General features: G+C 27.1%; 3 protein-coding genes across 4 annotated transcripts; all 3 read left to right on the top strand.

Moving 5' to 3' along the window:
* The first annotated feature begins 1,295 nt into the window (after window positions 1-1,295).
* LOC128964847 (myelin expression factor 2-like) lies at window positions 1,296-3,231 on the top strand. The gene has a single exon (XM_054311496.1). It carries the CDS (start codon window positions 1,493-1,495, stop codon window positions 3,197-3,199), a length of 1,707 nt encoding a protein of 568 aa, XP_054167471.1. The 5' UTR covers window positions 1,296-1,492; the 3' UTR covers window positions 3,200-3,231.
* Window positions 3,232-3,341: 110 nt separating this feature from the next.
* LOC128964848 (protein ECT2-like) lies at window positions 3,342-6,659 on the top strand. The gene is made up of 12 exons (XM_054311497.1): window positions 3,342-3,697; window positions 3,957-4,072; window positions 4,137-4,316; window positions 4,379-4,489; window positions 4,559-4,655; window positions 4,720-4,801; window positions 4,869-5,097; window positions 5,186-5,342; window positions 5,402-5,559; window positions 5,622-5,713; window positions 5,775-6,015; window positions 6,529-6,659. Exons 1-12 carry the CDS (start codon window positions 3,679-3,681, stop codon window positions 6,619-6,621), a joined length of 1,575 nt encoding a protein of 524 aa, XP_054167472.1. The 5' UTR covers window positions 3,342-3,678; the 3' UTR covers window positions 6,622-6,659.
* Window positions 6,660-8,977: 2,318 nt separating this feature from the next.
* LOC128964884 (cyclic nucleotide-gated channel rod photoreceptor subunit alpha-like) lies at window positions 8,978-16,130 on the top strand. Of its 2 annotated transcripts, XM_054311539.1 has the most exons (13): window positions 8,978-9,286; window positions 9,363-9,643; window positions 10,595-11,321; window positions 11,401-11,438; window positions 11,539-11,619; window positions 11,707-11,769; window positions 13,669-13,809; window positions 14,258-14,450; window positions 14,533-14,695; window positions 15,004-15,106; window positions 15,182-15,229; window positions 15,305-15,926; window positions 15,995-16,130. In XM_054311539.1, the coding sequence occupies exons 1-13, from the start codon at window positions 9,039-9,041 to the stop codon at window positions 16,128-16,130; spliced, it is 2,844 nt and encodes a 947-aa protein (XP_054167514.1). In that variant the 5' UTR covers window positions 8,978-9,038. The 2 variants fall into 2 exon arrangements, with proteins under 2 accessions (XP_054167514.1, XP_054167513.1); XM_054311538.1 differs by having other exon boundaries at window positions 15,182-15,926.
* The last annotated feature ends 301 nt before the right edge of the window (window positions 16,131-16,431 follow it).

Raw genomic sequence — 16,431 nt, 5'->3', positions numbered from 1 at the left:
TATATATATATATATATATATATATATATATTGTTAATATATATATTGGTAATGCTTTAAATCAGTTCAATGGGCCGTTCAATAGGACGGTAGTAATGATAATGCAAAGCTTGAATTGTTTAACACTATACCAATTATATCACTAATATTTAAATGTTTTAATTGAAATAAAATTTGTTTTATTATTGTCTGAATTAAATTAATTTTATATTAATAAAAAGTTGTTATTAAATTATACTATATATAATAAAAAGTTTCCCTCTATAATTTGAGTATATAATGCATTTTGATATTAGTTTGAACATTAAGATATACCGGTGTATAATTTAGTAATATATCGTAAATATTATTAATACTATTATTTTAGTTACTTTAATGACAATAAAGTCAAATTGTGTTAATATTTATAATTATAGTATTCATTGAGTTATCTGTTTGCTTATAATTTCATAATTCAAAGAATATTCTCAATTATTATTGAATTTTTCTTATAGTTTTAAACATTAATGTTTGGAAATAATACTAAATATTAGTCTTTTATTACTTGTGTTTTTCAATCAATGAAACCTTAATTTTTTACTGAAAAATTAGGACACATCTTGTGATAATATTATACTACTGTATAGTGTAATCAAAATTTCAAACTAGTATTTAAAAAACTCAACAAAACATATTAAAGTCAGTACTCATTAAATTTAATATGAATATTGTTTTTTATTTAATAGTTGAATAATTTGAAATATCAGTACAGTATTAATAGTTTTTTATTTATTTAAATATCATTTTCTCAATTACCTGTATTACGATAAAATACTTTTTTACTTAAATATAAAATAATTTACATATTAAATTTATAAAATTGTTGGTACTATTATAAAAAATAATAACTTTCATTGTGTCTATTTATTTTTGCAAAATATAATTAAAATAAATGTTTTTAATCAAATAAAACAAACAATTAAATAATAGACAAACTGTAGTTAAAAATGTTAAGTAATTTTTAACAAATTAAATGTACTTTATTATATACTTTACTTTATTATATACTTTACTTTATTATATACATTACTTTATTATATACTTTACTTTATTATATACTTTATTATATACTGTATTATATACTGTATTACATAATATCAATTATTATTAATGTTAATTTAGCATGATCAATTAGATTAGATACTGATGGACACAATCATTGATTGGGCCATCAATGAGCAAATAAGTCAACTATAATGACTATTTCAATACAGTATTGACTGATATAATGAAAGCATTGTATTGTTGTTAATGTTATATATGTATTGATACGTACAGTGTGTTGCATATGATATGTTTAATCATAAGCCACACCTCAATGCCAGCCATTGTGTGATTCATTGATTGAGTGATTGTTTGTGTGATTTGTATGAAAACTACAATCAATTGGTCATCAATTGGTCGCAAATTATTACTTGTTTTTGTCAACATTTGATCCAATTATTCAATCGATATGATGGATGATATTAAAGATCGCAATTCAAATGGTTTGGGTAATGATAAGGATAGAGACCGAGATCGCGGTCGTGACCGGCGGTCGAGTCCAAGTCGTCGTCGGAGATCTCGATCTCCAGTTAGCCGGCGCTCTGACGATCGATCCGGTGGTCATTCAGGTCGTGATAGTCGTGCATCTCGTCGGGTATATGTGGCCAACGTTCCGTTTGACGTGAAATGGTCTGACCTGAAAGACTTGTTCCGCGATAAGATTGGAAACGTAACGTATTGTCAGCTGTTTGAAAATGAGGACAATAAGAGTCGAGGCTGTGGTTTAGTTGAATTTGCAGACTCGACTGCGGCCCGAAAAGCCATCGATGTTTTGCACAGATATGAGTATAGGGGACGAGAACTTGTTGTCAAAGAAGATCTGGATTGTGAACGAGACCGTTGCGGTCGACTTATTCTTCCATCTCGTAGAGGAGACAGAGATCGAGGAGACCGTGAAAGGGAGTACCGTTCAGACGCCTATGACTCCAGTGTTGGCAATAGTCAGTCGTACAACACTTACGGATTGAGTCCACAATTTCTTGAATCGCTCGGCGTTAAGGGTCCGCTCAATAATCGTATATTTGTGGCAAATCTTGACTACAAAGTGGGCGAACATAAGTTGGAAGAGATCTTTAAATTGGCCGGAAAAGTGACTAACGTTAAGCTTTATACTGACGCCACCGGCAATAGCAAAGGTCACGGAACTGTTGAGTTTGAACATCCAGTAGAAGCAGTTCAGGCCATCTCTATGTTTCACAATCAGAAGCTGTTTGGTCGGGCATTAAGTGTACGAATGGATAAATACGATAACGACGAACCACCTCATGAGGCAATACCATCTAAATTGCCTCCAGGTCTCGATGGTGTCGGTAAAGGTCTTGGTATTGGTGGTCAACCGTTGAATATCCAGAAAAGTATGTTAAGTACGTCTTCGAATCAGCCGATAAATGCCATTCAGAGTCAACCGCCTCCCGTTCCCGCACCGAATGCTGCATTAAGTGCTTTAACTAATTTAGCACAATTGCCATCATTTGCACAATCGTTGTCTCAGTTGAACCAAACACCTACAGTTGGTACAGTAGGTACCAATCAAGTGGCTAATAATGGTCTCAACATTCCTGGTTTTGTTAGTACAGTTGATCGTTCGCTGTCCAGTTTAGGTCCGAATGCCGGTTCCTCTCTAAACAATTTGAACCAAAATGTGAATCCCGGTCTCAATTCAAATTTGAATTCATTTGCCAACACAGCACAGAATGTATTGGCCTCCCTGTCCAATGTTAGCTCTCAACCACTTTCTGGTATTAATCCATTACAGATGTCTAACTCTCATAATCCCCATAATCCACACAATCCTCACACACAACATACAGGTCTTAATGCAAATAATGGCAATTTAAGTGTTTATAGCACTTATGAGAGAGAGTTTAGAGATGATAGAGTTCGGCCACAGACTACTATTTCGGACACAATAATTGTCCGCAATTTGCCGCCGACTTTCAGTTGGCAAAACTTGAGGGACAGATTCAATGAGATCGGAGAGGTTAGGTTCGCTGAAATGAAAAGTCACGGTCAGGCTATTGTCCGATTCAGGTCAGATCGGGACTCACAACGAGCCGTTGATCTCATGAATGGCATCCGCATTGATAACCGACCGATTGAAGTCAATATATATTAGATATTGAAATCAATATACAATACATTACAGAATATACTAAACATTTTTCATCAATTTTTTCATTTAAATTTATGTAACGTTATATTTGTACGAATGTGTTGTTTGGTTGACAGTTGAGAGTGAATGACAAATACAATTGAATTGAAATACTATTGAAATGTATTGAAACACATAATCATGTCTTAAATATAGTTGAATTGAAAACTAATGCAAACTTCCCTCTCATTTGTGACCCTTTAATGAAACCATTAATTGATTGTTTGATTGATTTTATATCCAAATTGTATTGATTTATCAATTGTCCAAATATTAGTCTAAATTATATCTGAAAATTGTGTCACACTTTCACTTTTACACAACTATTATAATAATAAAACATTTGAAAATTGTTTGTCATTTTTGATGATTTTGTTTGATTTGTTTTCATTTGATTATAATTGTCCAAAACTATCACCATTTGATTTAATTTGTTGTATCCAATGGATCACTCAAATAATGGTAATTATTTAATCATATTTTTATATATAAACTAAATATAAATAATAATAATAATAAACTTGACTTTAATCGACAATTTAGTCGGATATCAATTGTCGGTATTTTAAATCAATAAACAATTATCATTATATAATAATAACACGATATATGATATGATTTATAAATATATTAATAATATTACTCTGTTTTTATTAATTTATAAATAAATAAATAATTTAATGTTAAAAATTTGTAATAAAATTATTGTTTTAATTGACAGACAACGAGATCTGTGATACAAACGAAGTAAAGAGATTGTCAAAGACATATCAATTATGTTATGAGTTATATAATACCGAAAACAATTACGTGAATATCTTGAAGGCCATCATTCGGGTAATTGATGTTTTGATTTACTCATATTGTCTTATAGTCTTACAAACGATTTGTTTGGATTCAGATTATCAAAGAACCATTAAGAGTGCAAACTGATGGATATCCCGATGAGTTTGAAATAAAGGCGATGTTTAGTTGTTTGGATCCCATTATCGATGTCCACGAAAAGATTTTACATAAACTAAAGATTATTGTCGATGACTGGAGTGATGATAATGAAATTGGACGCGTATTTCTTGATCACGTAAGGAGTAATGATTTGTATTTAAATTTATTTGACTAAATGCTTATTAATTTAACTGATAGTCTCAACAATTATTGACTGCTTATCCACAATACGTTAATTTTCATGAAAAAACTAAAGAAATGATCGATAAATGCATTGAAAAGTATCCCAAATTTAAGGACTTCTTGAAGGTTTCAATCATTTATATTGATATATTTTATACTGTTATTTAGTTATTGAAAATTAATTTAATTCAATAGACATCACAGTCTGATCCTCAATGCGGACGTCAAACTCTGAAGGAATTACTTATAAATCCAATACAACGTCTACCAAGAGTTCAACTTCTTCTCAAAAGTAATGAATGGATATCTATTAGTAATTGTATTATTTATTATATGATGTATTTTACTTTAATTAGATATTATTGATAAAACCGATGTATCAAAAGCTGACTATAAGTCCCTTAAAGAAGCTCTAAATACTATAATTGAAGTGAATAAGTAAGTTATTATTAAATAATTAACATTGATTTACAAAACTTAACATTACTTTATTGTTTATAATTAGACGAATTAATAAGGAAAAAGAGAAAACAGAGGGTCAGCTAAAGTTGTTTGATATGATGAATGATATCGAGGGCTGTCCGCCGACAATCATTTCATCTCAACGACAATTTATTTTCAGTTGTGATGTCAAACTATTGATCAAAAACGATTCAAAAGATACGGATGTGTTTGAGTTAATACCGTTTGAAAATTATGTGTTTACACTGCTTTTGTTTAATGATCTAATACTTGTGAGTTATTTTTATTAATATGAAATATATTCTGTTTGTATCAACGGCTAAGAAATATTATTTATTTTTTAAAAAATTATTTAAATAGTTGTGTAAAAAGAGAACAATAAAGCGAACAAATTCATTAAAAGCATCGATTAGTAGTCATAACTCTGGAGTAAAGAAAAATTTAAAGAAGTCATACAAACATATCGAAACCATTGATTTATCGTCCATTAAATGTTTATATTATGAAGATTCCGATGGTATGAATTTAGAGTCAATTAATTAAATTATTAATAATTAAAAAATTGTTTTTATATAGAATTTAAGAATTCATTTGTAATCGTGAAGTATCCAAACCATGTCGACAGAACGTTCCCAGTCTTACCCTTTGATATCAAGTCGTCTGACTGTAATCGCAACAAAGTCCTCACACATATCACTGATGCTATCAATGATTTAACACCGGATGAAGTGAAAGTACTGCTAATCAATGATAACAATACTTACGGTAATAATCATATATTTAATGTTTATTAAAGGGAAAGGAAATACAGATTCGTTACGAATTTAAATCATTGGCTAATGTTATGGATTACGCCAACAGAATCGCACAATTCACCAGTCGGTCCAAGTAATGGTTGATTGTATTGATTATTATAAGATATAATTTATAAATATATTTATTTGAATAGATATTCATTGATGAAAACCAAAGAAAAGCTGAATCGATCACTTTCGGTGAAAAGGTCTTCATTAATACCATCCATGTCTTTAGAGTCTCTTCAAGTGCCTTCAACGTCACTTCCGCCGTCCTCACCGTCCTCTGGAAGACGAATCAGTCGAATGTTTTCCAGTTTCTTGAGTCCAATGGGTCTTCCAAATCGTAATTCAAATCGTTATCTCACATCAATGACATCAATGACGAGTCTTAACGTATGATCTTTTTTAAATAAAAATATTATTATAAATATTAAGTTGCGTTCACACAATTACGGTAATTAAATAATTAAAAAGTTTATTGGTTTTATTGGGTGATATTTGTACACACAGTAGTTAGTTACTGTTAAATCAATTTATTTTATAAAAAGATATTATATTTAGGAATTAAATTTTAATAGTCTTACCGGTATATGGAAAACATTTAATAATTTGTAGAATATATGATTTTAAATATATAATTCATTAAAACGTGAGATACTTACCGAAATATTATGTAACGTAATCACATCTCAGTGTTTACTAATACTTTTACAAATTAAGTTTATAATAAAATTTATAGACTATATTATAAACACATAAAATGACTGAAAACTACTTGCCGTAAGTTAATTGTTGTTTAAGTTTGTCTAATGTGAACGTATCTCTAATAATTATATAATATTTTTTATTTATGTTTATTCAAGTAATTTGTTGATCTAATGAATTAATAATATACTGTATTTTTAGGAGAACTCTGACATTGAAACTGATAATACTTTTAGTCTTCCGACAACTCCGGCACCGCGCAAGAAAAAGTGTCAAACAATTGAACAAAATTGATAAACAAAACTATTTATATATTTTAAACACATATACACCGCATTTTGTATAGTTTTTTTTATTAAAAAAATTTCTGAAAATGTATTTTATTATGTTGTAAATTGTTTTAAACATCTTTCACATAATTTTATGAAATTCTTAAATACTGTAATTATTTAATTGAAAATATTTACAATAATTCTTATATAAAATTTATATAAAGTATTTTATTATATATATATTTAATACTTGAAAATAAAAGACAATTTAAATATTTGAAACAAAAAGTTTGTTTTAATTAAATAATATACTTTTGAGAATATAATTACCGTAATTGGTTTGATATAATTATTGAACAATTTGTTATATTAATGATAACGTAAAACATTTGTTATTTACAAATAATAATAAATATCTCATTGATTATAATGTCAAATTTGAAATGAGTTTTTTTTATTAATATTTTGACAAAATATTTATAAAAGCGTTTATTCATTGAGACTATTGTGACTTACATTATCATACGTTAAACACTAATACATGAGTGGCATTCAGTAAACTTATGGATAATACATAAAATAATTGATTTAATGAAATATATAGATCTCTTTGCTTCTGAAAGTGTAGTTTGAATTCATAACATATACAATATGTTGCCATAGGTTTCAGCAATTTGTGTGAATAACAGTACAAAAAAATGTGGTTTAATAATAATTATAAGCATTAGTTGTTTTGTAAAAAGTGTTCAAATATTTAATTCATTGCTTTTTAGTCGACTGTTTTTTATTGTTAGCCTTTTATGTTTGCATCGCTTATCCATCACAAGCACATCCAACATACTGTACTACTTGTATAGAATCTATACTGTAGTCTAACGAGACAACAACCAGCATAAACACCAATCCAAAGGCAAAGGCAAAGGCACTGCCAATTGTCAAGACTTAGAGCACGCAATCGCCACAACATATCATACATTTGAGTCTTTAATACAATTTTATTTACAGCACAATATATAAGACAAGAATTGTGATCAAAAACCATTTGAATAAAAAAAATGCTTTTAATTGATATATATTTTTAAAATAAATAATATTATATATTAATTATGATAATAAAGGTTTGTCTCGCAGCGTATCAGTTGATTGATTCAATCGATTCATTACTTATATTATTGTTATTATATAAATATGTTAATTACAATAAATTCTGTCTACAATTTTCAGATTATTAAAACAGAATTAGTGCTCAACTAAAGTATTCAACAATTAATTAATTATTATTTTAATCTACTATTTCTTTATATTGTGGAATCACTTAACATATATTTATGTTAATAAATGTGTATTTGTTTCAATTGTAATTACAACCCATTTATTGATTGAGATTCTGATGTTAATTAATTTCAATTAACCAATAGATGCAATTGTATTCCGACTAAAATTTTATATAATATTAATTTAATTATTTCTCACATAAATAATCATTAATGACAACAAAATATAGCACCGATTCTTTCAGTTAAAGAAACTATTTTTACAGAATATTCATATTATTATTTCTAATTGAGTATAACTCTACATATTTGTATATTCATAAAATGATATAATTTCTCATAAAAATTGTATACAATTGTGTGCATCGTTTGGAATTGTATCTTCATTTTTAAAATTGTAAGATATTTTATATTTAATCTAAAAATAAATAATATTTTAATTTATTTATTCATAACTTAAATAATATAATAATTAATAATAATAATTAATAGTTGAAATAAATATAAATTTAACAATTTAAAAAAAAATAATTTTAAGATGGTTATTTTTAAATGTATTAATTTTATTATATAACATAACCCAGGGCACATTTAGGTGCCATTCAAAAGTATTAATTGAATTTTTGCTGACTTTCCATTACAAACAATACTGTTTCCGGAATAAAATAATAATACATTTGAACACTTTTTCACCGATGGTTATCTAAGTTTGATTTAAATTTTTTAACGCTATTAACACAAACACATACATACATACACTTATCACTCGATCATTTTGTGTAAACAAAATATTGTTTATAATATTGATTGTAAAAATATGTCAATTTTATGGACAAAAATTGATGAATATATGCACAAAAAAATGTCATGTCATTTATTTTCTTAATTTATTTTTTAAGATTACTATTTGTAAAATATTTTTATCTTTTTTATATAATACTCGAAAAATAGTTTAAAAATCTATAACAATTAGAATATAACTATTATATAACTATAATATAAATAAATCTAATTTATGTTATTATAAATCAGATTTAATTGCCACTAAATGTCACATTTTTTCTTAAAAAATAGTTTATGTAATTGCGTTCGTACTGAACGAAGACCACTGCTATGCAAAAATTAGTTGATATATCTCTTATGACAAGAATTAATATCTTTTACAATGATTAAGAAGATATCACTACCGAGTTCTTTAAGATCCGGTGGTAAGGATTCGGGTAAAGTAGTTAAGTATACGCCGTGTAGTACTTCAAGTAGACATCTGGACGACGACTTAGATGAAGTGGCAGTTATTAGCAATGCTGCGCCAGAGAGTATCATTTATGGAAGCGGACAACTGTCCACTGCTAACGGACCCCGAGTTGTTCCCGGAATTATTACATCACATTTAGGAGGTGTTAATATACAAAGGTAATATTTCTTTAAATGTTATACATATTAAAAATAAATTTAATATTTTTTTAATAAATAATTTTCATTTTTTTAGAGATTACAGAGCAATGAGCACAAGCAGTGTATCTGCGAGACCATCAATATCTCAAATACAGATCCCATTATCAGTTGCTTCCACTAGTATAGTGTCGGCCCGACCAGCGGATGGTCAGAAATTGAAAGTCAAATGTGCGTCACGACAATCCCTTATAGACACCGTTACCGGAAAGTTTCCCCCACCGTCTGGTGGGGTCAGCAGTTTGGCCGGTGTTGGCACTTATATAGGCAATGGAAGGGGTAGTGATGCCAAAACCAAACCGCGAGGATCTATGGCCGGTAAGAAATATTTTAATCTTTTTAATAAAATAGTTTATTATTATTAATGTTATGGCTTAGTATACTTTAGTTATATATATATAGTTTAGCTCAATTTATTACATTATTTTATTTATTTATTTATTTATTATTTATTTAATTAACTTTATTTTGTTTATGTTTAAATTAAAAATATTAAGAATTTAACAGAATTTCAATGTAAATATTATTTAAAAAAATAAATATAAAAATTTATTAAATATAGTAATTTATTAAATATGTTTATTATAATATGAAATATAGCAAATTGTTATGAAATGTTTGCTCAATTGATAATAAAAACTACGATAAACTGCAAACGCATTAGCGCTTGAAAATTGATTGTCAATTGTGTCAGTCTTTATCATAGAATTTTATGACAAATGATTAATATATTTATATACTTTTAATATATTATTTTTATAATTATATTACAAATTACAGTATAATAGACATATTTTTAAAAAAGTATTTAGCATTTTATTAAATGATTAAAGTAATATTAATTATAATTAATTAATTATTAAATTTTAATTAAAAATTAATTATATTTATATCAAAATTTATTGTGTTTTGAGAATATACTATTCTAATGTGACAAATAAATAAAGTATTGATTTATAGTATGAATTTTATACTGTATTAAAAATTATACATTATTTATATTTTTAAAATAATTAATGCATTAAAAATAGTTATTATTATTATATAAAAAAAATTTACAATATGATCAATTTTATTTTTATATTTATTGTTTATAATGTTAGTGATTTCTATAAAAAAAATAAAGTATTATTAAAATCTATTCTAGAAAATTATAAAAACTAGAATATATATATAATTTTAGCTAAAATTTGGATAAAAGCTATTACTAAACAGTTATATATATAACTACAGTATATATCTGTAAAATAAGTTTAATTAAATTTATAGGTTTAATAACAAGAGGACACTTGAGTTCAGACTTAGAAATACCAAAGAAAACAAGAGAATTGCGACGAAAAGAGATTAAAAAGGAGTTCGAGAGATGGGAGACGTCGACGTCGACCAGTGATAAGGGTGGCTGCAACTGGTCTTTTGTTTTTGACCCGTCGGGTCGTTTGTGTTATTACTGGTCAATGGTTGTGAGTGTGGCATTTCTCTACAATTTTTGGACTATTATATACCGGTGCGCTTTTCAAGAGATTAATGAGATGACAGTTACCACTTGGTTTATATTAGACTATTTATCGGATTTTGTTTATATATTGGACATTGCGGTCCATTTCCGGACCGGTTATCTTGAAGAAGGTGTGCTTCAGACAGACGGCATCAAACTTCGTCAGCATTATATGAATTGTACGATGTTTTACATCGACTGTCTTTGTCTTCTACCTCTAGACTTCCTATATTTATCCATTGGTTTTAAATCAATGTTAAGGTGTTTTCGTTTAGTAAAGATTTACCGATTTTGGGCTTTTCTCGACCGCACAGAAAGACACACAAACTATCCAAATGTTTTCAGAACTGTGTCTTTAGTTCACTATATTTTAGTTATATTTCACTGGAATGCCTGCTTGTGTCAGATCATACATCTCAACCATGGTTTCGGTTCTCAGGACTGGTTTATTGGCACTAAAAATCATAATTATTGTGATGGCGTTCAATGCGATTACTTGCAGTCCGTATTCATTATCTACTATTTAATTCACTACTCATTAAACTTTTATAACTCTAAACACATTTAAATCTATTTATAGCGCAATGTATTGGTCTGTTTTAGCATTAACTACAATAGGTTTGTATTGTATAATATAATTTATTATATAATTTATAATTTACTGTACATTCATATAATAATATATAACATTCAACCTTTGACCCCGACTGACCTATAGGTGATTTGCCGACTCCGCGCACTAAAAGCGAGTACTTTTTCCTCGTCGTTGAAATAGTCTTCGGACTCTTTCTCTTCGCCAGTTTGTGTCTTCATTTACCATTCATTTTATATTAATTGAAGTTATAATCAATCAATTAATTGATTTATGTTTTACAATACATTGCAGCCGTATTGGGATATGTGGCCAATATTGTGACCAATGTTAGCGCCGCCCGTAAAGAATTTCAAGGTATTTAAACATTTTCTATTTATAAATTGTTTATATCTTTTAGTTTATATACTTTTACTTTATTTTTATACAAAAAAGCAATAAAAATGCAGATTTTTTTTACTTTAATAATACTGTATTCATTGTATGCATGTTATGGTTTAGTTTATTTATTGCATACAAAAAAGAGACATTAAATTATAAATACAGCAGTAATGCAAATGTAAAGAAATGAAAAATAACCATGGTCTAATTATATTATACAAATATTTAATTATATTTACTATATATTCATTTTTATTTTATTCTATATATATATTACTCATTCAAATATAATTCAATAATCATATGAGTATCTTATAATCACAATTAATGTAATCAATAATTAACTGTCGATTAATTAAAAAACATTATTTTCTTCTATTTTAGTAATTTATTATTATTGACGGATTACAGTGATTCTGAACTATATTTTAATGTAAAAATTTTACCTTATCTTAGGTTAAAAGTTTTGTATTACTATGTAAACAACAATACAAAAACAAATAAATTTTATTTAATATGAAAAATTATGACATTTTATAAAGTTAATTATTATAATGTAAATTTTTCATTTACGTGCTTATTTCATACATTTTAATTTAATCAAATGGCTTATATTTAATTATAATATTTTGAGTATATTTTTTGTAATTAACTAATTTATAATATAAAGTAAAATTTTTTAATATGCTTATAGTTTATAGGGATGTAAGTGATTGAAAATTTAATTTTTAATATTCAGAAAATACAGCTAAATGTTCACGGGTTTCAAAATAAATTAATTTACTCTCTCTATATAATTAATTTAATAACACAAATAATTATTATTTTAATTATTTTATTGTTCAGTTTTATCTTTTTATTTATAATCGAAGATTATTTGAAGATATTTTATTAAATTAATTAAATTAAAATTTAAATTTAATTATTTAATATTATTACTGTTTTATAAATTCAATAAATTATATGAATTTTCAATTGAATATTCAATTTAAAAATAAATTCAGCTGAATTCTGCATCACTAATAATTTGGTTACCCTATATTAAAAATAAAAAATAAAAATGATATTTGCAAACATAATTAATATATTAAAAGTATAATTTTTGTGAATAGAGCTAAATATTAATCACTTTTATAAATCTCATTTTTCTATTAAACGATATAATAAATTGTTTTAACTTATATAATATTACACTATAAATGTCATATATTATAATCCCATTAATCTAATTTATAATAAACTTCTAGAACTTATAATATTTTTTATACAATATTTGATGTCATTTCTATTGAATATATTAATCTTGATATATATAATTAATTTAGACTGTGTTTAATAAATAATTACTTTATTAAAATCTAATAAACAATTTGTTGGACAACGAATAGCAATGCAAACAATTAGATAGGTTTGCGATTGAATGACTTTTGAGAAAGTGATTAAGTGATGGTTCACTAGATTTGTCTATTGAAATGTGTTTAAAATTTACTGAACAATTGCAACAAAATTGTAACAATTGTTATATTTATGGGCACTTGAGCTTTACTTTACTCTATAATTAAATATATATTTTTAGGCAAAATAACATAAAATGATCATTGCTTTCAAAAAAATTACTTTAATTGGATTCCTTTTTATTACAAAAATAAAGTATATTCTGTTGAAAATAAATTAAGAGAAGTTTATTATATTTATAAAACAAAAATTCCTTAAGGATTTAGAGATACATTTCCGTGATATACAGTATAACATATAACTTATACTAAATTATTATATAATAACAATACAGTAATCGTGTAGTAGTAGTAGTAGTATTGTACAGGTATTATGTTTGTATTGACATGAAATTGATATGATATGTGTATGAAATAACAGCCAAATTGGATGCCGTCAAGACATATATGCGTATGCGTCGGGTTCCGGACCACATCCAGACTAAAGTCATTCGTTGGTTCGACTATTTATGGATGACTCAGAAATCATCGGATGAAGAAAGATCTGTTGGTTGCCTTCCAGGTATTTCACACACATTTAGTCTATTATTATTACTATTTGTATTTAATGCTTATTTAAGACATTTTAACAAAAATTAATTAATTTTTCCCTTAAAAAATTATTTTATATATTTGCTTTACTAGACTTTATTTGTTAAGTTAAATTAGATGAACTAAAAGTTTAGTCTATTTCTGTACTAATTATATAAGAAAATTAAATGTGAAAATTAAATAAATAATACATGAAAACAACTAAAACAAACAGATTCTGATATAAAAGAGAGACAAAATAAATAAATTTATTAATTATAAACAATCTTTTATACCGTATAGTAATAGAGTATCATTTAGTATAATAACTTAATAATATGAATATATTTTTTTAAATTACAAACTACTGTACTATCGATAATAATCATATAATGAAATAAAATACTAATCAATATCTCATTAACTCCAATGAATTGTAGACAAACTAAAAGCCGAAATTGCAATTCACGTACATTTGGATACTCTTAAGAGAGTTGAGATCTTCCAGAATACCGAAGCCGGCTTCTTATGTGAACTGGTTCTCAGATTAAGACCTGTCCTCTTTAGTCCCGGAGATTATATCTGTAGAAAGGGAGAAGTCGGCAAAGAGATGTATATTGTCAATAGAGGCCGGTATGAATGGGTCACTAATATTTTGATTAAATTATAGCCAATAATGATTGTAAGCTTTTTTTATTTATAATCTTTATTGAAGATTACAAGTGGTAACAGATAATGGGAAAACAGTGTTAGCAACTCTGCGTGCGGGCAGTTATTTTGGCGAAATAAGTATACTTAATATGGGAACCGCTGGTAATCGTCGCACTGCTTCTGTTAGAAGTGTCGGATATAGCGATTTATTTTGCCTCAACAAACAGGTATTACTAACTATAGTTTATTACTTATTTATATTCATAACACCATTTTATTATAATTAAATAAATTTAATTATACGTAATATAATTTTTATGAATTTATTAATGTAATTATAAAAACATTTTGAAAAATTACAATTTTGAATAGAGATTATCAATACTACAATATATCAAAGTATATAAATTTTTATTAAAATTACTTTTTAGATTTTACGGTTTTAAAGTAATTTTATTTTTTTACATTATATTTATAAATATTTAAGCAAAAAAACATTTCTAAATTACTTTAATGATATACTAATAAAATTCAGGATATGTGGGATGTGCTTAAAGATTATCCGGCGGCCAGAGTTAGGTTAGAAGCTATTGCTGTTAAGCGGTTAGAAAAGTATCGCAAAGAACCGCTCAAAAAGAGTGAGTCAAATAACTTGTCATACAATTTGTGTTATTTATATATATATAAAAAGATAACATTTTTTATCAATTTAGTTGCTATGGGTAGGAGTAGATCAACTCCCGGTTTGGTTGAATCTAAAGGTAAAGTACCTGTCAGTGAAAATCATGTTAACCGTAAAGAGCAAACATCGGCCTCAACGGCCACACTCTTAACAGATGATGAGTTGGAGAGAGAAAGAAGAGAAAAGGAAAGGGAAGGTCTGGAGAATGAAAGTATTGGAAGTGATTGCAGTAATAAATTAGAGAACACACAGTCATCACAAAAAGCTAATAATAATTACAATAATAATAATAACGGAACCAATATATCTCAATCAGGGAGTGGAATAATGGGTTGTTCCCCATTGCCCGGTCTCATAGCCACAACTCAGTCACAATTGTTATATTCGCCTCAGATCTTAGGCCCGAACTTACAATTAATTAGTTACGACCGCAACTCTCCTCAGCCACAGACGGCCCTAATTTCGGGAAGCATTCCATTCTATCCGCACTCACCCGTCAGCTCAAGTATGCCGCCGGCCTATTGCGGTCTAAGTCCAGCCGCTTCGAGCACTCATTTAGCCGTACCTCATGCCATGTCAATGCACACACCATCGCCGACATTAAGTAGCGATAGTTATCACATTCAGATGTCTCAGCCAACATGTGGTGACGCGCCTCAGGAAGCAATGCTTTTAGCAGAAATTAAACGCTTGAGAGAGCGTCTCATGAGCTTAGAGACTGAAAATGCATCGATGACTATAAAATTAAGTCAACAACAATGGGAAGTCGAAAATAGGTAACATTTATTTTTTTTATATCATTACTATATATAAATGTTTCAATTATTTATTAAATGTTTTAAAGGTTGGCTGAAATTGAGCTTCAAATATGTAATGCAACAGCAACTGGCAGCACATGTGGAGGAGCACCGGGATCTCTGAGTAGTAGATCCAGTAGTAGTGGTGATGAAAACGAGAGAAATAAAGAATCTGTTATTTAAATGAATGAATCAAATTGTATACTAAAAGTTATGTAAAAAAATGAAATCTATATTATATTAAATATTGTGATTCCTTTACTGTTAAATGGATTAAATTGTTGATAATATATGATATTATATTTATCGACATTCATTTCCATTACAATTATTATACAATAATGTGTTACACGAACACAATATTTAAGTTTATTATTATTATTATTATTGTATATCAAATTTTATATAGCAATCTGTGTTTTACTTACTTTATATCTTAATTATAAGCTAAACATATTTCATTCAAATACAAATCATAGTATTT

Source organism: Oppia nitens, unplaced genomic scaffold (genome assembly GCF_028296485.1).
Source record: "Oppia nitens isolate AA-2021 unplaced genomic scaffold, nextdenovo-longstitch-racon4-pilon3 scaffold9_pilon_pilon_pilon, whole genome shotgun sequence".
Lineage (NCBI taxonomy): Eukaryota > Metazoa > Arthropoda > Arachnida > Sarcoptiformes > Oppiidae > Oppia > Oppia nitens.
Note: the sequence above shows the minus strand (reverse complement) of the source record. Positions and strands in the feature narration are given on the sequence as shown.

Excerpts from the sequence above, each read along its gene's own strand:
- LOC128964884 (XM_054311538.1), top strand. The coding sequence starts at position 9,039 with ATGATTAAGAAGATATCACTACCGAGTTCTTTAAGATCCGGTGGTAAG. Across the intron at positions 11,322-11,400 it reads GTTCAATGCGATTACTTGCA|CGCAATGTATTGGTCTGTTT; the intron begins GTCCGTATTCAT and ends ATCTATTTATAG. Across the intron at positions 11,770-13,668 it reads CGCCCGTAAAGAATTTCAAG|CCAAATTGGATGCCGTCAAG; the intron begins GTATTTAAACAT and ends ATGAAATAACAG.
- LOC128964847 (XM_054311496.1), top strand. The coding sequence starts at position 1,493 with ATGATGGATGATATTAAAGATCGCAATTCAAATGGTTTGGGTAATGAT.
- LOC128964848 (XM_054311497.1), top strand. Across the intron at positions 4,656-4,719 it reads AGTTCAACTTCTTCTCAAAA|ATATTATTGATAAAACCGAT; the intron begins GTAATGAATGGA and ends TACTTTAATTAG. Across the intron at positions 5,098-5,185 it reads TGTTTAATGATCTAATACTT|TTGTGTAAAAAGAGAACAAT; the intron begins GTGAGTTATTTT and ends TTATTTAAATAG.